At 42.9% G+C, this 22,972-nt stretch overlaps 1 protein-coding gene across 2 annotated transcripts in view; it reads right to left on the bottom strand.

The window, feature by feature from the left end:
- The window catches only part of GSAP (gamma-secretase activating protein), a 116,188-nt gene that overhangs the window by 42,319 nt on the left and 50,897 nt on the right, over positions 1–22,972 (bottom strand). For both annotated transcript variants that reach the window (XM_075558500.1, XM_075558501.1), the window contains exons 9-15: positions 22,419–22,523; positions 22,115–22,174; positions 20,713–20,756; positions 19,739–19,824; positions 7,129–7,206; positions 5,194–5,271; positions 49–141 (exon numbers count right to left, since the gene is read on the bottom strand). In XM_075558500.1, coding sequence (XP_075414615.1) covers positions 49–141; positions 5,194–5,271; positions 7,129–7,206; positions 19,739–19,824; positions 20,713–20,756; positions 22,115–22,174; positions 22,419–22,523 — 544 coding nt within the window. The remainder of the gene's footprint in view (positions 1–48; positions 142–5,193; positions 5,272–7,128; positions 7,207–19,738; positions 19,825–20,712; positions 20,757–22,114; positions 22,175–22,418; positions 22,524–22,972) is intronic.

Genomic DNA, 22,972 nt, shown 5'->3' with positions numbered 1-22,972 from the left:
ATATGTATACATCCGGGGGGGGGGGGCAGGGCAGCACAGCAGCCATACCTGTCAAAAACAGACTGTGGCAGATCAAGTCTGGATGTTGGATGTTAAGTAGGTGAAAGAAATGACCAGGTAAGCAAACAGCCACATAGTAGTCTGTAGAAGAGAAAGATGTCAGTCTCTACGTGGGAAGGGCCCGCAAGCCCAGGTAAAAGACCAGGACTTCCACATGATCTGGGCTTTCTCTGAACTCCTTCAAACAAACCATTTACTAATGGAATCATGAGCTGCCTGATGTCTTCCATCCTCCACTTCCTAAACCAACGAATCCTTCTGATTTTGTTTACCTTCTTCCTATCCTGATCTTTTATCTTTCTATCTGTTGCTAATCCCCCCACCCCCAGACATTTACTTAACTGGTTTTCTGAATTTACACCTGTAATTTTGTCACTAAGGGAACAGTGGGTCTGTTCGAATCAAAAGCATCTCTGAGCGCAAACTAGAATTTAAAAATCATCCAATATGAATCACTCCTTCGTTTGATAGGCTGAGATAGCTTACATTGGTAATTTTCTCCATAGCTTTGGCCTGTCTGAGAAAGGTTTGAGAATTAGTTCTCCCTGTTAGTTCAATCATCGTCCTCATCATTTTGTTTAGACAACCTTTAAATTGAAATTCATCAAAACAATTCTCAGCAGGCATTCTGACACTCTGTGAAGTGCTAATTTATTTGCTTGCCTAGCTTGCTGCCTGCAATTCACACCTTCACGTCCCTGCATTAGATATTTTTGTACCCACAGTGGATTCGTGTCCAGATTGGGACAAGATGTGAAAAATAAGTCCCTGGAGAATGGGAGCGTAGCAACAGCCCTTGCCAATAGTTCTTCTAGGACCTTAGAAGAACTCACAAATTCACACCACAGTAATGGATTTATAGAAAGAAACAGTCAGATTATAATAAGGGAGCCCCAGCTTTTTTAAATGCAAAGAAACCCAAACAATATTTGCAGAGAAGGCATTCTGTGGCGAGGAAACAAAGCGGGTGCCAAACTACCCACCCCATGAATCACCGTGCCAGTCACTGGGGACCAAGTGATATCAAAGTGCTTAGCAGCAATCTTCTTAGTATGTCAACACTTAAGTGAAAAGACAAAAGCAAAGTGATAGATTATAGCACAGTAGAAAGGGTTTCAGAATCAAAAGACTTAGGTTAATACTTAGTCCTACCACTGAACAGTTAACTATGGTAATGCTGTGTCCCTGGAGAGGGGCCATTTGGCCATATTTGAGGGTGTTTGGGACTATCATTGTCATTTGGGGTGGAGGGAGGGACAGGAGGCGCTAGTGGCATTCTGTGAGGGGGGCTCCACCATCCTTTCAGTTAACAGAGAAGGGCTTTAACCACCATGCTGCCAGAGCCCCCCAAATGTCTACATCTCAATACCCGAAACCTGAAAATATGTTCATTTACATGGTAAAAAGAGCCATTATGGAAGTGACAGAATGAAGGAGCTTCAAATGGGGAGATGGTCCCCAATTATCCTGGTAGGCCCAATGTAACCACAGATGTTTTCATAAGGATGAGTCAGAGGCTTGATGGCAGAAAAGGAGAAGGTCCTGTGCTGACGGCCGAGATTAGCAATATGGCCACAAGCGAAAGGATGCCAGCCCCTGGTTTCTGGAGGAGGCAAGGGAAGAACTCTCCCCTGGAGTCTCTGGAAGGAATCCGTCTTGCCCACATCTTGGTTTTAGCCCCGTCAGACTCATTGCAGACTTCTTACCCGCAGAACTATAAGAGGATACGCTTGTGCAGTTTGACGTCTAAAGATGTAGCAACATCTTACAGCAGTAATGGGCAACACATAGTGTCCCGCTGAAGAGACATTGAAAGAAGCTGCAGTGCAGCGAACTGACCCAGGAGACAGCTGTGACAGCAGAGGAGCGACAGGAGTGGCAGAGGAGAGCCACGAGCCAGCGCTGGAGACAGACGATGCACTTCCCAGCCCACAGGGCCAGTGAAGCCGAGCGAGCGCAGAAACCAAGGACTCCGTGTGGCTGAGAGTCTGCCTGTGACAAGAGCCTGCCTGCGGGCAAGGGTGCGAAAAGGCTGTCCTGTCCAATTAATTGCACCCCGAGCATTTGTATCTTGTTAACTTCCCTAATAGCCCCATAATTGTATTGTCTGAGTTCTGTATGGTCATTGCAAAAATCATCAAACCCAGTACACAGCTACACAGTGCCTTGGGAAGGGCTGCTGGAGGGTAGATGCATGTCTGGCCCTCAGCCTTACAGGTCTGGCCTTGGGTGGTGCTGATGTAGGGTTTGATTCTCCTGGTGGCATCGTGGGTTAAAGTCAGGCTGCTAGCCACAAGATCAGCAGTTTGAGACCACCAACCACTTTGCAGGAGAAAGAAGAGGCTTTCGTTTCCTGTAAAGATTTACAGTCTTGGAAACCCACAGGGGCAGTACGACTCTGTCCAACAGGGTCTTGATGGCAGTGAATTTGGTTTGATGGTTTCCCCCTTGTGAAGTTACTGGAGGTCCAACATGGCCCCCACACTGTTTTCTGCAATGGTTCAATCCTGATGTTTAAGCCTCAGCTTCATTATATATATGACATTAAAAAAAAGTCACTGCTATCAAGTCAATTCTGACTCATTCTGAGGGTCAGGATAGAACTACCCCTTTGGGTTTGAGACTTTCAAACTTTCCATGAGCAGCCAGCCTCATCTTTCTCCCAAGATGTAACTGGTGGGTTCGAACCACAGACCCTTGTACTTATCAGCTATATTTGTGGCCCATTAGACCACCAGGGCTCCTATATGCTATTTAGCATTCGTTAGAAAGGTAGTATCCTATTATTTGTAAACATATCTTTCAGGGTGTTTGTTCTGGGATCGTGGAAAATTCCAAAACCTCTCTTCTTTCATATTTTCAATATAAGCAATCTCCCTTTACCAGGTGACAGTTTAGAGAAAAAACTGCACATAGTTCATAGTAAGAAACACATCATTCCCCAAAGTCATACTGTCATCATTAAAATTACCTCTACAACCGTTTAATCTTGGGCACAATTTTTTTCCTATAAAATATAATGTGTTTAAGATGGAGAGGCCACTCATATAGGCTGGCCTATTTGTATAAATTCTCCACATGTTAAATCATGTTGCTCCTTTACAAGAAGTGTACATACCAATCGGTTGCATACAACCAAATGTGTATGAATTGTTAAATGGAAAACTGAATTGCTCTGTGCACCATCACCTGATTCACACACACACACACAAAAAACGTGTGTGTGTTTTGGGAATCCAGGGTAGATGATACCTTCAGGACCAGGGGTGTGAGGGGCAATACTGGGAAGGTAGAGGGTGAATGGGTTGGAAAGGGGAAACCGATTACAAGGATCTACATGTGACCTCCTCCCTGGGGGATGGACAACAGAAAAGGGGGTGAAGGGAGACGCCAGATAGGGCAAGATAGTGACAAAATAATAACTTATAAATTATCAAGGGCTCATGAGGGAGGGGGAGCGGGGAGGGAGGGGAAAAAAGAGTACTTGATGCAAAGGGCTTAAGCGGAGAGCAAATGCTTTGAAAATGATTAAGGCAAAGAAGGTACAGATGTGCTTTATACAATTGATATATGTACATGTATGGATTGTGATAAGAGTTGTATGAGTCCCTAATAAAATGTTAATTAAAAAAGGAAGGATAACTTTGCCCTCATAAAATGCTGGGTTTTTTTTAATGGAAATCTTCCCATATCAGCTTTGTGATGGAAAGCTAACATAGCATTGCTGATAAGAGTCAAGAAGCCTTAAATTTCTCTCTCTCTCTCTCATCTCAGGAAGCCATGGAACCAGGCCTCTCTACGGCAAATCCCCACAGGTTCAGAGATCAGGTTAAATTTTGCCACAGACTGGCCCACTTAATATAAAATATCTAACCCCATCCATCCACCTATTCATCACCGTGGAGTTACTTCCAGCTCACAGCAGCCCCCGAGGACTGAACCGCCCCATGGGGTTCCTAGGCTCTTGTCTTGACGGAAGTAGACGGCCATCCAGTGCTGTGGCAGAGCCCCTGGCAGCTTCAAAGCACGGGCCTTTCCGTGAGCAGCTTAGCTTTCAGCCACTGCACCCTGATCAACAATATCATTGAAAATAAAAATCTTTCTATAGACTTTCCTATCATTTGGTTCTCATGTTGCCCGGTGCAAATCGAGGCTATTGTTCCTTCTGAAACCTTTGTCGTGCGTGTTATCCGGGCTAAGAACCAGGATGGAGGAAGCTGTCCAAGAACCCTGTGCTCTCAAACTGAAGCTTCCCTTCTTGAGCGATGGTGTCCCATTGCACATGGACCAAGGACTCGTTGGGTGACTTAGTCACACGCCAAATCCTTTCTGGCCCAGTTGCTTCTCCTCAGCCTCTCGCTGATTTAGTACAAATTGCTCCTGTCTCCCATACACAATCAACGTGGAAAAGAGACTTCCAGTTGGAAGGTAGAACCTATCTCAGCTCTGTTTTCTTCTCTGCAGACTCCCTTGGTATTCTCAGGTTCCCGTTCCTATAATTATTCCACAAAAAGCCTCTCCCTCAACTCGATCCATTTATCGTTTGTGAGATTTGGAAGCAGTTAACAATTAAGAAGGAATAGATAATTTCCCTAAGGCCCCTGTCTTCTCTAGAATCAAGGGACATGGTGTTAGTACTTCTCACACACTGTTACCGAACATCTTATCATTGTCCTCATTTTTACACTCACATAGCTTTTTAGGACTACAAAAACAACAAACCAACCCAAAACATACAGGAGCCTGGCGGTGTAGCTGGTTACACGTTGGACTGGGAGCCTCACTGTTGGCAGTTCAAAACCACCAGCAGATCCGCAGGAGAAAAACTGGCTGTCTACTCCGGTAAACAGTTACCTTTCGGAAACCTACGGGGGATGGGGGGACTGGTGGGGGGGGGGGCTCTGAGGCAGCACTGGCTCGATGGGGGCGAGAGGAGCGAGTCAAGCCACAACACGAGAAAGCGGGCCACCGGAAGTGTCATACGCCATGACATCCTTTGGTGTCTCTAAGCTCCTTGGGTTCGCCACTGGACCCCTCAAGAAAAGGTGAGGGCCCACCTCCCACGGAGCCTCAGAAAGGGTCCCGATTAGCATCAAGGCCTCACAGTCCGAGGAGGGGCTCTGGGTCACCTACCGAGGTTGAGAAAAGTCACGCCCTCCGTCACGTGTGAGCCGACGCTCCCGAGAGCAGGGGTGTAGGTTTTGCGGTAGCCTGCGGGAAAGGGCACAGGATGCCAGGGAAAGGACGTGAAGAAACAAACGGTGTCACAGCTCGACCACAGGCAAAGCTCCATAACATTCCTGCTACTTCCCAGCGGACACTGATAGTACCAGTGACCTCGAACTTCCAGATTCCCCACCTCTCTCCAAAACACGGTGTGGTCACAAGGCGGTCGTAGCTCTGAGCAAATTTATCATCTTAAGATTGGGTTGTACAGGGAAGGCTGGATCCAAAGAAATGTCAAGGGACCCAAGAGATGGGGGCCGGCTGGCTCGTCAGCCCTCAGGTCTCGGGGCTGTCACACACTTGTCATTAAGACCCTCGGACACTTCTCCCGGTCATTCACCAAGCCCCCTTCTAGTTAAAAAAATAAATTCAGTATTGCTCTACATTCCACTTTTCAGTTATTAGAAAATGTGTATGTCTTGGTTTCAATCATTAGATTTATCATTAGAAAAATTTGTGAAAACTTTCCATAAAACCTCAAATTATTGAAGGGTGTGTGTGGATACCCTACATATACCATAGATATATACTATCTGTGTGTATGTAGCATTGAAGCCACTTTTGGTTTCTCTATTATTGAGAAAGCCCTTGAACTTTTTCATCTAGGCCTCTAACCTCTGAAGATAATATTAGGCACTTTGTAGAACAATAAACTCCGGTGTCAGCCGGCACATTGTTTTTTAACTACCCCCACTCCTCACTATTGATATGGTTAGGTTCCAGAGACCAGGTCATTATACAAAAAATGTCATGATATGGAAGTGGAGGATGGGCACGAAACAGAAGATGACTACATCATATGTAACTGGCAGATGACATCCAGAGCTCCCAACCAGTTCACTCCAGTTCAATCTTTTACTGAGAATTTTCTGCATCTGGAGCTACATTTAACAAGATCCGCGGGTGACTCTCAAAGATTTGTATTCAAAAGTAGATTTTGATTCAATATATCTGGGCTGGAAAAGCGAGTTCTCATCAGGCGGTCTAATCAGAATTAATTGATCTGAAGCCCAGATCCATCATGAATTTCATCATTACATACATGTCAGCCTACTAAAAATCATGGCCTTGCCAGCTCGGCCATCACAGCCATTGTTTCTCTGATGTCCCACCCCAGTGTTCACTCCTTCCAGACATACTTCATTAATATGCAAACTACTTGAGTAGATTTTTTTACTAATGTTGTAAATGCAAAATGTCAGATAAAATGAGATCGTTGATAAGTGAGGAGTAAGTGTAGTAACCAAAATATATCTTTTAGGCTTTTTAGCTCCATCTGTAATACATTATCACACATACACTAGTTTTAAGGAACTAAATAAACAAAACAGTATTTTGCACTGATTTGGACTGAAATGACAAAAGGCCAGGCTGTGGCCAAGGAAAGAACAGGAAAGAAATGAGTGTTTTACTCCTGTTCCCCAGCAAGGCTGTAAATATAGCAACGTCCTGGGCCTCCGATGTGTGAAATGAAGTAAACCTATTCTGAGCTCATGGAGACTATTGTAACTTTGTGAATAAAACCTATAGAGATGTATCAATTAGCAACAATAAAAAAGCAAATACATTGTGCAAATACATTCACAGGCCTAGTAAAAACAGACCAGAATTTTTTAAGTACCTAAAATACTGTATCATTGAATGCTCACCATTACTGAATTTCTTTAGCAAACTTGTGCTGTCAAAACATCTGTTCTTACCTGTTTCAACGGACATAGTGGAATGGGCTGATGAAATTGATGGCAACGTCCTAAGTATTTAAAGTCTATCTGTTTACCTTGCTACCGATTTGGAAAAGTGATTATGTCAAAGTAAGCAAGAAGTAAAAATAAATGCAAGTACCTTTATGGAAATAAAACACTGAGTATGTGATTTGCTTCCGAGGCTCAAACTTCGGGCTGTAGCATGCACACAAGACCCCTAGAAGTAAGACCGTAATGTAGCACAGGTTAAATGAACCCACAAACAGCAGCATAATTTCCTAAGGCACTGAACCTTACTTCGGTTTCTTGACAAGTCCTCCCTGATCTTACCTCATACGTTATTCCTCAAATTTAGACTTGGTATATTCACAAGGTGTTAAAAAATTCCAATTCAACAATTACTCATCACACACTCTATGTAAGGGACTAATGGGCGACTGTTGACCGATGGGGAGGAAATGAAGTCCAGAGAAGCCTCTCAAGTTTCTGGAGATTCTCTGGACGTAGAAGCACCTCCGCGCCCTCTTGTCTAGTCACCTGGCCTTTACCAATGGTTATGCGCCCTGCATGATCCAAATGTGTTCTTGGTTTCCACAGGACGTTTCCAGTCTTGTTGCTGATCTGTATTTAAAGATTAACTGTGATCTGTCTTGAGTGACAATGAGAGCCGATCTCCACCCTCAGTCTACGTTTAGGTCACTGAGAACTTTGGTCAAAGGACAAAGGACAGCTCCCTGCATCGGGTGGCCTTTCCAAAGGAGCCTTGGCCATCTCAATTACGCCGCCACCACACCAGCCTTCCGACCTCCTGCAGAGTGTAACCCTGCACATGATTTCTAGGAAACGGTGCCACGGATGAGAACACGGTGTTTGATCCCGTGCTTTCCATCTAGCAGGAACCTTGTGATGAACTGACACGGACGAGTCCAAGGGAGAAAGACCCCAGACAAGGTGTCCATGTCTGGAAACAGGTGTCTAATGCCAGAATGAGTGCCGAGCGGTGTGAAGTGGCTCGATGGCAATGAGTGTGGTTTGGTTTGGAGCTGTACGAACCCAATGACTGTGCTTCAGTGCCCTCAGGGTTCTCCTCCTTAACTCCACTAGTTACTGTATCAGAGAAGCGAGGGTCCAACAAAAACCATCTTCCCTAAGGAGTCTATCTAAGAGCCTTTATTACAAAGTCTATAGGAGTTTATAAGCATGCTACCATATTTATCATTTGTGATCATTGTAATGACATTTAAAACTTTAACTGCTGCTAAACATACTTTCTCTTAAAACATCTTAAAAATATAACACAACAAAAAAGAATTATTTTTTAAAAAAGAATTATCTCACCAGGTGAAATTTTAAACATCCTAATAGGTGTACAGTTACTGTTATGGTTACCGAGTAATAACTTTTTGTTATTTACTTTTTAAAATAATTTTTATTATTAAATAAGTGGGGGGGGTCATCAATTTACACAGCTTATCAAATTCCTCCTAATACCTTTTTAAAGTTTACAGGAAAGACACTGAAAATAAAAGTAATGCCATTACTGGATCATAATAAAAATAGTCCTTATAAGTGTTACAAAAACCCCTGCATATCACTTGGACTGCTTTTCTTCTTTTTAAGTCACTTTATTAGGGGCACATACAACTCTTATCCCAATCCATGCATACATCTATTGTGTGAAGCACATCGATACATTCATTGACCTCATCATTCTCAAAATATTTACTCTCTACCTAAGCCGCTGGCATCAGCTCCTCATTCCGCCCCAACTCCCCCCTCCTTCATGAACCCTTGATAATTTATAAATTATTATTTTGTCATATCTTACACTGTCCGACATCTCCCTTCATCCACTTTTCTGTTGTCCATCCCCCCAGGGAGGAGGTTATATGTAGATCCTTGTAATCGGTTCTCCCTCTTGACCCCACTCTCCTTCCACCCTCCCGGCTTGGACTGCTTTTCAATGAACATATTATCAGCTAAAACCTATTGGTTTATCTGATTCCTACATCTTTGTAAGATTTCCCCAAACTGTATGAGTAATTCAGCCTCAGCAAATGAACTCATAAAATATACAAATCAATTAATTCTAATAATAAAAATGTTTAAGTAGATAGCCAGAGGAGATTACTACAATGATTCATCTGACAATAAATGAGCTAGAGACCTCAGTAAGTATCCAGGTTTAGTCTTATCTAGTTGTATTGGTAACATATAGAAATATTGAAAGATATGTGAAGACAAGGGGGCTTCTAAAAGTTCATGAAAAATTCCAGTATCTTTTGATTCCAGTTTTCCATGAATTTTATGAAGTCCCCTCATATTGCAGAGGTTAACATAAATACATATATTTCTTTCAGGTATAAAACTAATGACACTCTAATCACAGGGAGCACACCTGTCACCCACATCTTGGTTTCTAATCCCATTTTCCAGGGTCCCTTGGAGAAAGGGCTGAGGAAATGCCTGAAACAAGCCTCGAGCACCCCACAGTACCAGAGAGCAAGCCATCACTGAAACAACAGAACTGCCATGGGGATGTGCATTCGATTGGGCTGATGGGGTGCTGAGTGGGGAACAGAGGGTTTGGGGCTGACTCAGCAACTGGATGAGTCACTGGGTTTAAATTTTAAACTAATACAAATAATAATGCAAAATAAAAAAGGCAATTCCTGTCTCAAACAAATCAGAGGTAAACCAGCCCACGCACACTTGGAAAAGCTAGGTAAACAGCAAAAGAGCGGCCCCCACTGTCCCTGAGGCCTCCACCAGCCACAGGCAGCTCCTGAGCACTTGACACGCAGCTATGATGACTGAAGAGCAGCTTTTCTTTATTTCACTTACTTTAAATTCAAACTTAGTTATTTGTGGTGGTGCCTACTGGACTGAACATCAAGGCTCTGATCACTGGATCCTGGCAGTAGCTTAGACTCCACTGGAATTACAAAAACCCAGGCTCAACCCCAGAGCCATTGCATAAGACTCTTTGAAGGTGAGAAGCGGGCACCACAATTTTTTTTCATTAAAAAATTATTTTATTGGGGTCTCTTACAACTCTTACAACAATCAATGGTATCAAGCATATTTTCACATATACCACAAAAGTGATGCTAAAGTGCAGCCCAGGTTAAGAACCACTTTCTAAAATCAGATCTAGATTTGAATCTTGGGTTTGTTTGGGGTTTGGGGTTTATTGTGGGTTTTTTTTGATTACTAAGTATAGTTACATTCAAATTGTGTTGGTGGTAATGAGCACTGGGCTCCCTCCCTTCAGTTGCATCACCAGGAAAGCCCAATCACTAGTCAAAGCAAAGCCGAGGGCCAGGGGAACTTGTTGAGATGCACTGATACAGGAGCCACCGCAACAGACTCACACATACCTGAACATGGCACAGGACCTGGAAATGTTTGCTTATGTTACACCTGGAGCTGGCATGAGTCACAGCTGACTGCCCAGCCACCACCACCAACAAGATACCGCTTAGGTGTGTGTGTGTGTGTATATATTCTTTTCCCTCATATATATTTGTGAGAAATAATAGAACCTGACTCATAAGGTCCTTTACACACACGACTATCAAGTCAATTCCAACTCATCGTGACCCCAGGGAAGAAAGCCCCTATGAATTTCTGAGGGTGTCACTCTTGATGGCAGGGGTTCTCAACCTTCCTCATGCCGTCACCCTTTCATACAGTTCCTCATGTGATGGTGACCCCCAACCAGAACATCATTTTGTTGATGCTTCATCACTGTCATTTTGCTATTGTTATGAATCAGGTGACCCCTGTGAAAGGGTTGTTCGACCCCCAAAGGGGTCACATCCACAGGTTTAGAACCGCTGCTCTGTGGGAATAGAAACCTTGTCTTTCTCCCACAGAGCAATGGGTGGTTTTGAACTGATCTTGTGGTAAGCAGCTCAACGAATAATCACTGTACCACGAGGGCTCCCCATAAAGTCCTGGGTGAAAATTCAATGAAGTAGTTCATGTATGTATCACTCTGGCAAGGAAATGACACGTGGCTATAATGCTCGCTGGTGCTGTGCTCATTCCCAGGGTAATTTTGTTACAAGGAGGGAGCAGTCACAGTTTGAGAGTGCAAACATTCTCTTAATGGGGTATCCAGAGATGTTTAATAAATATTCATCAATGATGAAGATAACATCTCAAACTTGGCTGGGTTTCAGGAAGCCATTTAGACAATGAAGACTATTATGGACAAAGTTTTCCAAGGGAAATTATCTCATTGGAGTAATTCTTGAAAGGCCCTGTGAAACACTAAAACACAGGCCTAATTCTGGGAACTGGTGAAGAACAATCCTTGTAATTGCAAAAACAGAAAGGAGAATTTAGACTTTTCACCACTCACCCACCCAGTACAGAGTACCCATGAAAGAATGACAGTTACTGAGAACATCGGGGGTGCTCCAAATGCACCCTCAGATTTGGCTGTGAAACTGAAGGGGGAATGAGAATATTTTGTTTACATGTACACAGCTTAGCAAGGGTAAACAATATCACTAAAAAGTACACAAGAAAAAAGAGCTTGTTGGAAATGTCTATGACATACATAATTTTAAAACAACAGCAAATATAACCAAAACACATCTGTGGGGGAATCTATGTATGTATGCAGTATCAAAATATATGTGTACCAGAAAGATGGTTAATTGTGTTTGCATAACTGTTTAAAGGAATTTGACTATATATGAAAATAATAGTAATTTATAATTTATCAGGGGTCTATGAGGGTGGAAGGATGGGGGAGGGAGGGAAAAAAGAGGAGCTGATACCAAGGACTCATGTAGAAAGAAAATACTTTGGAAATGATGATGGCAACATACAAATATGCTTGATACAATTGATGTAGGGATTATTATAAGAGCTTTAAGAGCCCCCACTAAGATTATTTATTCATTTTTTTAAAAAGAGTATTTGACTGTGTGGATCATAACAAATTATGGGTAATATTACAAAGAATGAGAATTCCAGTGTGAAGCAGGGGGATTCCAGATAGTTTAAATGCTCGTACAGAAATTGTACATAGACAAGAAGTGTGGTTTACAAACAGGATGGTGTGCATCAGGTGGGCTGTCGCCTTTCGCTGTGCTTCTTCCATTTGCATGCCGATCAGGTAATCTGAGCAGCTGGACTATCTAAGGGCAACACCAGGATCGGAGGGCGACTCCTTAACAATCTGAGCTAAGCAGACAACATTACCTTGCTTCCTGAAATGAAGAGATTTAAAGCACTTATTGATGAAGATAAAAAACTTAAACCTTCAGTCCAGCCTTAACATAAAGAAAACAAAGATCCTCAGAACTAGACTAGACAACATTGTGATAAGTGGGGAAAAGATGAAACTTGTCAAAGATTTCATTTACCTGCATCCATAATCAAAGCCCGTAGAAGTAGCAGTCAAGAAATCAAACAAGGTATCACACTGGGCAAATGTGAGGCAAAGATGTCATTAATTAATGTGTTAAAAAGCAAGGGTTCAGTGTAGCAACAATGAAACTCAAAACCTTCCTCTAGTTCCTGAACGCTTCCTCCCCTCCCAATTATCATGACCCCAATTCTACCTTGCGGACCTGGTTATACCAGAGGATGTACAGCGGTGCAGTAGGGATCTGGTGACACAGGGAATCTAGGATGGACGAACCCCTCAGGATCAGAGGTGGAAGTGGCGACACCGGGAGGGAAGGGGGTGTAGAAAGGGAGAACCGATCTTGGGGATCTATGTGTAACCTACTCTCTGGGTAATGGGAAGTTGGGTGAGGGGAGATGCCGGGCAGTGTAAGATAAGATAAAATAATTACTTATAAACTATTAAGGGGGAAGGGGGAAACGGGGAGGGAGGGGGAGAGAAAAAAAAGAAAACGAGCTGATTCCAGGAACCCAAGTGGAAGGCGAATTTTGAGAATGGCGAGGGCAATGAATGTATAAGGGTGCTTTACTCAATTGATGTATATATGGATTGTGATGAGAGTTGTATGAGCCCCAATAAAAACATTTATTAAATTTTTAAAAAAGCAAAGATGTCACTTTAAGGACTCAGTGGTGCCTGTCTCCATATGCATGACAAAGCTGGGTAATAATCAGCAAGACCAGAGAAGAATTGGTGCACTTGATTTAGAGTGCTGGTTTAAAATACTGAAAATACCATGGTCTGCCAGAAAAACAAATCCCTCTTGGAATAAGCTGCAGCCAGAATGTTCCTTAGAAACCAGGTTGGCGACACTTACACTTTGCACAAGTTTTATCAGGGACTTCGGCATAGGAACAACTGTGAGGATGGCACAGGACCGTGCAGTGTTTTTCGTTCTGCTGTGCATACGGTCGCTATGGGTCTGAATGGCCTCGATGGCACCCAGCAACCACACAGACCCTAGCGAAGGACATCATTCTTGGTAAAGCAGAGAACAGGTTTGACACAGTGAACACTAGTGATCAAAGACTTGGCAAGTTGCAGAATGGTATGAAGAGCATCATACATGGAGAAAACAAAATGTCATTTAAAAGATAACAAAAGAACAACAACAAAAAGATGGAAAAAGACAAAAGTGGATATAATGGAGTGAAATTTCTTAATGTGGTTCTTCTATCCGAGTCTCTAACTCCCACCAAATGTTTGAGTAGGACGATGCAAACAGAGTATGTATAACACTAGAAGGGATTGGTCCATTTTTGCCACCAGTCCTACTGTGGAGAATCCTGGCTAAAGGGGTGGGCCGTCTTTGAAGCAGCAGAGGCGGGAGAGACCCCCATAGTGTTTGGAAGAGCATGTTCAAGATCTGTGCTTGCAGTGGGGAGGCTGAGGAGACCAGGTGGCTCAGCAAGTATGACACGGAGACTCAGAGGACAAGAGGCAAGATGCTGGCATACCTTCTCCTTAGCTGACCCAAGAGTAGGAGACAGTGGGACACAGCGACAGAGGCACTGGCTTTCTGACCCATGGAGGCAAAGGTCAAGGAACATGTGGCTCAGAGCAGAGAACCCAGGAGAAACTTGGCTGCCCCTGTGAACTCCCCAATGAACTCCCTTCATCCCGAGCACTGTCTGAGAGTCCTGTGTGGCCATGGCAATGAGTGACCAAGCCGCGCATCCATGTAGAGAGGCATGGGAGGAAAGGTTGGTCACAGCCTAGCTAAAGGATGGACCGGGAAACCCCTGCCATGTGGCAACAGGAAGCCAATGTGTTCACCTTCATCACTGCTTATTGCAGTGGATGTCAGAACGGATTCCAAAACTCCCTCTTAAGTGGTGAGGAGCTAAAGAAAATGGAAAACATAATGAAGTGAAAGAGCTGAGCAGAAGGGAGCTCAAGAAGACAGACTGAAGTAGCATAAGGAAATGTGCAAACCCTAAAGCTAGACAGCCAACGGGAACCACGCTCAACGTAGCTCGAGCTGAAAGAAATGAAGAGGAAAGACCAAGGCTTACGGTGAGCTATTGGAACATTCTACAGGCAAATGTATATATATACATATATATATGTATGTATGTATATATAGAGAGAACAATGCAAGAAGTATCTAAATACTATGAAAGGAAAGGAAGAAACGGAGTCGCTGCATTGGTTACTGTTCCGCCACTTCAGGAGGGAGCATATGCCCAAGAACTGAAGGTACTAGAGAAAGCGGTCTAAACTGCACTAAGGCTTTAGCCAAAAGCCAGACCTCTAGCGATGGACGGAAGACCAATAGAAATGTTTCAACACGAAGCACTGGCTGCCCTCACTCAACTACGCCAAGAAATCGGACAGGCAGCTTACCTGGCTAAACACTTGGGAGAGAGCCATAATTTACCCATTCCAAAGAAAGGTGACCAAACAGCAACTATCTAACAATAACATGCAAGTAAAATGTAGCTGAAGATCATTTAAAAACAGTTGCAATCACACATGAAAAGAGAGTTACTGGAAAATCAAGCCATATTCAGAAGAGGAGGTTTATTGCTGATGTCAGGTGGATCTGGACCTAAACCAGAACAATGCTTCCTTGCGTTTTATTGACTATGCAAAGGCATTGGACTACGTGGATCACAACAAACTATAGAGGGCCTTGAGAAGAACGTTAATTCCAGAACACAAGTGTGCTCATGTTGCACCTGTCCATAGACCACGAGTCAGTCATTCAAACAGAGCAAGGGCATACGGCCGGGTGTAGAATCAGGAACGGCGTGCATCAGGGCTCATCCTTGCGCCGTACTGAGTATGCAGATAAACCATCAGAGCTGCGAGACTGGGTGGAGAAGGGCCGACATCACACTGGCACAGGCACAGTAACAGCCTTTCATGTGCAGGTGGCTTAGCCTTGCGTGTGGACAGTGCAGTCATTTGAAGCCCTTACTGATGAAAAGACTGCCGCTTTCTGTATGAGTTTCCATTCAATGTGAAGAAAACAAACATCCTCACAATGGAGCAATAGGAGCCCTGGTGGTGTCGTGGTTATAAGTTGGGCTTCACTCTTCCTTGTCGGCAGTTTGAAACCACCAGCAACTCCGCAGGAGAACGACTGGGCTTTCTACTCCCGCCTCACCAATTACAGTCTCGGAAACCCAGAGGGGGTCGCTATGAATCGGCAAAGACTCATGACAAACAGAGACAAGACTGAAGTTGTCAAGGATTTCATTTTACTTGGATCCGCAATCAAAGCTCATGGAAGAAGCAGTCAGGAGATCAAATGACAACCTGCATGGGGCAAGTCTGCTGCACAAGACCTCTTTCGGGTTAGAGATCAAAGATGTCGCTTGGAGGACTAAGGCCCTCCTGACCAAAGCTGTGGTGTTTCCAACCACCTCCTACGCATGTGAATAAAAAAGTCTGAAGAACTGATGCATTTGAATCATGTTGGCAAAGATACTGAAAGTGCCAGGGTCTGCCACAAAGATAACCATCTTAGGAGTACAGCCAGAACGCTTCTTGCAAGTGAGGAGGGGAGATTTCCTCTGACATACTTTGGACCTGGTGTCAGGAGAGCCGGTTCTGGGCAAAGGATGCCATGCTTGATAAAAGTGGGGTCAATGAAGAAGACCTTCAACCAGATGGGACGACACAGTGGCTTCAATAATGGGCTCAAAAAGAACAGGGATGAGGAGGGGGCAGTATTTCCTCTGTCAGAACGGAACTGACACCTGACAACAACAGCTACAGCTACTGACAATTCTCATCAGGGCTACAAACAACCTATCATGAAAAAAATGGGGACCTCAAATTCTTTGAAAAGAAACCCAGACTTATTGGACCAGTTGAGACTGGAGGACTCCCCAAGACTATTGTCCAGAGATTCTGAACAAAACCAATTATTATGGTCGTCTTTTAGCTAAATAACAGATTGGTTCACAACATAAGGAGTACCACTCATGAGTACTCTGCTCCTTTTAAAAACCATCTATATGAGACCAACAGTCAATGGTTATGGCTGAGAGAAATTTCTGAGAGGTGAATGACAGGTAAGCATACTAGTAGGGCAGGAGGAAAGAAAAAGAGGAAAGCAAAAAATATATAAATATAGATACAGAATTATATAAATAAAGGTCTATTTGCATATACATGAATATATACGTAAATACACTAAGGAAGCAGAGGGATTTGGGGCCTCTACTAAAATCTCACCTAAGTGTAAGAACTGGTAGTTCTAATAAAGTGGCACTGTATGATACCTTCCTGACATGATCACTGAAGACAAAATGGGTGCACTAGCAAATGTGAAGAAAGCTGATGGTGCCTGGCTATTAAAAATATAGTGTATGGGGTCTTAAAGGCTTGCAGTAAAAAAAGTAACCATTAAGCAGAGAAGCAAAAACAAAAAACACACACACATGGAAGAAGCATACCACCATGTGTGATCATGAGGTGTCGACAGGAATCGGTATCAGAAGTTCAAAAACAAGCAATCAAATGGATGTGAAGGAGCGTGGACAAAATGGAAAACCAAAGCCCACCTGCAAGACAACTGGACAGGCCCTCATAGAGGGGCCACATAGTGGGGGATGAGGAAATCAGGCCACAGTATAACACTAATAAAAATCATAACTAACCGCTGGTTCTTGAATATTTCCTCCCCTTACTAATAAGGCTTAGGTTTCACCTCCTTAGAATCGTTAGACCTATGTATGTTCAGGCATATGAGTAAGATCGTTCGATTCAGGAATTCCTGGGTAGATGACCCTACAGAAATAGCAACAGGAGCAATGACTGAGGATACGGGAAGACAGGGTGAGGAAGGTGGGGAAGGGGAACTAAGAGCAATTATGACTGTATAACTCCACTCATGGGGAGCAAATAACAGAATTGTAAGTGGGTGGGGAAAATATATATATAATGTGTTAGGCTTCTCTAGAGAAACAAAACCAGGACACTTAAGATTTTATATATATCTAGATCTAGATATACAGATAGGTTTCTACAGCAAGAAGGAATATACCAGCTAATAGTCACACAGCAGTACAGAGGGCTCAGCTCAACTCACTTCTGTGGAACAGTTCATATACTAGAAGCCCTTCAACTCACATGGGCTGCCAAGTCCAAGGTCAAGGAAGCAGACAGCAGAGTCCTCCCTGGGGCAAGGCAAGCAGAGTCTGCCCACAGGCAGCAGAGAGCAGGGTGGGTCACCAACAGTCAGTATCTTGGGAACTTAACGAAGCAGGCCCAGATGGGATATCGCACACAAGCAATGCAAGGCGATGGAATCCCCCAGCCTCAAGCTCAAGCGATGCACGCACCAGCAGCGTGGTAAAGCAGATCTTGAAGGAGCCTCAAGCTCTAGCCACACGACTCATGGATTGCCCTGGTCCACAGACAGTGAAACTCACAGGTAGAGGCAGAGAACTAGCTATAGCACGCTCTGATCACCAGAGGGCAAGAGAGAAGGGGGCGGGCCTTGCAGGGCCATTTATCTCTTTGCCCTCCAATCAAATTTCAACCTGATTAATTTCACATGTTCCTATTAGCCAGGTTGGCACAATAAACCTATCACAAATTACAATAGCATATTAATAATAATATATAACAATAACAATAAGGGTTCCTGGGGGGAGGGGGGAGGGTATACAGAAGAACTGATATCAAAGTTCACGAAGAAAGAAAATGTTTTGAAACTAATTGTAGGAGCAATTGTACAGTTGTGCTTGAACTGTTGCAATTGTGGCATGTTGTGACCTCTGAAAGAGCTCCCAGTATAAGGAGAAATTACAAAAATAAATAGCTGAAAACAAAGATGGGAGTGTAAGGGAACAGAGATCAATAGAAATGGAACCAGAATTAAAACGAATGAGAAGAAGGTTCACACACTGTGAAGAATGTTAACCAGTGCAATTGAACTAAACTGCTATGCACACTTGCACCAAACCCCCCCCCCCCAAAACAAAAACAAAACACAACAAAGCATCACTTAAGTCTGACATCGCTCCACGGTCCGCAGAGCCCTACCCAATCTGGCTGCTGCGCATCAACACAGCTACTCCTCACAACATTGCCCTCCCCTGCTCGCCGTTGGCCATACTGGTACATGCATATACTTCATATCTCAGCTGAAATATTACTTCTTTCCCTGAAACCCCCAAAGTGGGATCATGCAGGGGCACAGATAATTCAGGCTGAGCTAGAATTAACAGGAAAATAGAGGTGAACTATGAACAAGTGAGAATATGGATGGGGAAATTCTCAGGGCAGTACAAGATGGAATGTCTTTGAGGGAAATTAAAAAGAGAATGGACTGGCTGAAGGTACAAGTGCCTCCTGTTAAACCTCCATTATATCATATCGCAGCTTCCTACACTTTGTACTTCTCCTCATATTATCCTGATTCTATTGAAATATATTCATATGTTCACTTATTGTCAAATGTCCACATTATGTATCTTCAACATGAATACAAATTAGGGCATTTTTTGCTCATCATTGTACCCCTAACACTTAGCATACAGCAGATGCTCAATAAATGTTTATGGCTCAGTAAATACCACATAATTTGGTTTCAAATGAATGCAGTTTAAGCACAGGGGCTACTCAATTCATGTAGTAAATGCCTGCTCAACTTGAATGTTAAAGATGATTCTGAGATAGTTATTAGACTGGCCTGTCATAGATGATTACTCAGCTTATTGATAATTTTTTTCACCATTCATTAAATATAATCAAATACCTCTTTTGTTTTCAATATTCATTTTTCCTCTCCATTTTCCTTACTCACACTAAACAACTAAGAGACAGTGTCTGCTACTAACTTGACGTCGTTTCGACTGTTCAGTAGGTGGATTAAAGCATGCATCTTGAAGGCAAGCAAATGTCAGTAAGCCTGACTCCGAATGCACCACCTTCACCAGGTGACATTTATTAAAAGATGGAGCCGGTGACAAAATGTACATTGACTAAATATAAATCCATCTCCAATACTGAAACCATAACACAAATAATATCTACCACACAGCAACCTGCTGACGGTGTCACTAAGATGTCAGATACACAAAATTATTGTAATACAGATGTACTTGATACACAATTGATGTACAGATTGTTATAGGAGCGGTAAGAGCCCCCCACAAATTTATTTATTGGAATTTAAAAAATAAATAAAAACAATAATAAAATAAACTTATTGTGAAGACACTTTGGTATATGAAAGTCCATATGGTCACTTAAGTAAGAAGGTGGCTCTGCTATATTTCATTTCCAGGCCCCAATAGTTAAGTGACGACTAAAATGTGCACAGTGCTCATGTTGGGTACACTGATGATGACTGTTCTACCTGTCTTGCTGGTAAAGACACACAGAGTCGCGTGTGTGGATAGTTTCTCTTGGTCCTGAAGGTAATCATATCCAAAGTTGACAAGCCTAGGAACACAAAAAGTAAAATAGAAACTTTGAGTGCATTCAAAACTATCATCTAATAAAGGAGATGAGAACCCACTAGAATAGAGACACAAAAATAGAGACATACTGCTGAGAATTTTAAGAAGATGCTCCCATTTCTGTTGAGAAATCCTGTAAAATGCTCCAGAACAGTTATTTTATTTTTTTAAATCTGTATATAAATAGTGTGGCTCTAACGACAGAACAAAACGGTGCTGCTTTCACATTACACATGTACAACTTTCGCTGATTTAGAGTAACGCATATGCTGTGTTTCAAAAATCACAACTGGATTTCCATAAAAGACAGACTAAAGCTAATAAACTACGTAACCACTTAGGATTATCATTGCTTTCATTTCTTGGGGCTCTGACGACCTTGTGGGTATTTCTTCAAAAGTGCCTATGTTTTTCCTGGACGTAAAGGGCAAGAGGGCGGAGGTAGAAAAACCTCCCTTTTGGGCATAAAATGGTAATCAGGAAAAAGTAGACAATAGACCTAGCTGGGCCACAGGTGGGTTGAGCAGTGACATCCTCTTTGATAGCAATGAGAAAAGGGTTTGGGGGTTTAAATGCAGCCCAATCAAGTCCTTTCACTTAATTATAGGGAGAAAAGCAGTTTCATGGGCCAAAGTGGAGATGCTGCACAGAAATAAATGGCTAAAAATAATCAATACAATTGACTTTATGAGTAAAAACAGCCTGTGCTCATACTTGATAACAGTGCTGACATTCCCTCTTGAGACTGGGGATGTAAAAGAAGGGACATGCAAAGAGCATTCCAACCCATCCTTATTAACACACCATGTTTAGACCCAATTATGTTTCCCAAGTGTCTATCACAATTAATCCCACTCTATGAGTCACTTACTTCAGTCCTGAGTCATTTAATGATATGTCCAAGGGTGCTTCAAACTGTCAAAAATCCAGAGGAAACAAACCAAAAAGTGGGTGTTAATGGTGGTAGTTATGTAAGTTCATGTCAACTTGATAAAGAGGTCTAGGATGGACTAGTCTGTCAATCAGGTCACAGCCTGATGATGCCTCCTTGTGGGTGTGGACTCCTCATGAGGATCTTGGGAACTTCCTCTCTGTTCTCCTGGAGGCAGGCCACAGATTCTCTACTTCACTACTTCCTACTGTTGAGACACTCAGAGATCGGGAGACCTGCCCTGGAGATGTTTCTACTGCCACTGGATCCACAAGACTTTGTACCCACTGGCCTGTGGTCGTCCTGCATTTTGCATCATTGCATGTGCTGTGTTGGACCACCATTAACCTCAGCACCGAAAGTCTCTGGAGTTTATATACCATCACAAGCTGCTGTAGATGAAGAAGCTTCAAAAACTTTATGGAAAATTAAATTTTAAAATAATGGAGTTTTTCCATACACTTGGCAAACTTTATCTTGGATTTGACTATCATAAACACATCATGTAACACATCAATTGACAGTGGTAGCCTTTTATAAGACACCCAACAAAACTCGTTGACATCGATTTTGACTCGTTGACATCAATTATAGAACAAGATCAAACTGCCCCTGCGGGTTTCTGAGGCTGTAACGATTTATGGGCATAAAAAGCCTCATCTTTTTCCCAAATACCAGTTGGTGGTTTTGAACTGCTGACTAGTTAGCAGCCCAACACAGAACCCACACAGTGGTGGAGGGAGGGGGGACAACCTCCTTTGTGAATGCATAAGAAAGGGGCAGGTGAATGTAAAATCCCCAGGTGACTACATGGCATCCATCTGAACATTAGTTCAATACTAGCCCTTGTCAAGTCCAGGAACAAGCTACGATTCATCATAGATACAGGTATCAGGGATGACACATTACAAGGATACCATTCTGCATTACAAACTGTCCCAGGAGGGAGGCTAGACTCTCATTATGTAAACTACACTCTCTCACTGACTTCTTCCCTTAGTCTCAAATCCACCTAAAAGGCTCAAAGGACTTGCAGGTTTATAAAGCTACCTACTGCCGATCACATCTATGGCCTGATAGTAATCCCACTCTTACACTCATCTCTGAGGTCAGGCACTCAGCTACTCAAGAGTGTTCCCATGTGTGCTCTTCTCATCACCAGCATTCACTCCACTTGCTTTTGAGTGGTACCCAGGAGATGGCCAGCGTCATGTCACTTGCTCCCGCACACACGACTAACTCAACATCAAGAATGCGAAAATTCTCTTTTGACGGCTGCTCTCTTTTAAAGGGGGACAGTTTGTTAGAGGCTTTCCTTTAGGCTAATTATTCCTGGACTTACCATCAGCGTGAAGTTCTCGGGCACACTGAACTGGATGCATTTTAAGATACTCCTTGATTTCTAAAAGAGAACCTAATTAGAATGAATGATACGCTACCAAAACAATGACAATTATAGTTTAAAAAAAGATAGAAAATACCAAACTGTACTAAAAAATTTTCATTATTTTTCACAACACTTTATTGACTACCCTTCCCCAATAAAAACACACTGTGTTTTTTTAGGGCACGGTAATTGAAATGCCCAAAAATAATAATAATCAATTTTTTGCCCTAAAAAAGAAGGCCGGAGAAGTAGTTGTTACCTTTAGGTCAATGTAGTACAGTCTCTGTCCTAACATATCCCACTGAGCCCAGACAAAATCCTCAGCGACTCTGTCTCTTGGGAGATGGCCAGGGTTTCTAATTACCTAAAGAGACAAAATGTTTGTGCAACATAAATATTTTTAAATATAGGACAAGTTTGAATCATTATTATGTTTCATTTTACATCTTTATGGTTTGTAGAAATAACTCCGTGTTGATAACAGTCCCTCACACACACCCAACACACACCCAACACACACACACACACACACACACACACACACACACACACACCTTGCCAGAAAAGCTAATGGCAACATTTCATGATTTGTTCTTCCCAAACACTCTCTAATGTACCATTTTATTCTTGTACTTAATTTAACAGACAGGCACAGCCACATCTACCACAAATCAACAGCCTGGTTAACAGGAGATGCTGTGCTTCCTGTTCTTGACATGACCCACTCAATCGGGTTCCTGCAGGCCAGAGGCCCTCAGGACCACAGACAGAGGCTCTTGTGCGGGGAGAAGCTTCAAGCCTGGAAGGGGAGTG

The sequence above is a fragment of the Tenrec ecaudatus genome, chromosome 9 (assembly GCF_050624435.1).
Source record: "Tenrec ecaudatus isolate mTenEca1 chromosome 9, mTenEca1.hap1, whole genome shotgun sequence".
NCBI lineage: Eukaryota > Metazoa > Chordata > Mammalia > Afrosoricida > Tenrecidae > Tenrec > Tenrec ecaudatus.
Note: the sequence above shows the minus strand (reverse complement) of the source record. Positions and strands in the feature narration are given on the sequence as shown.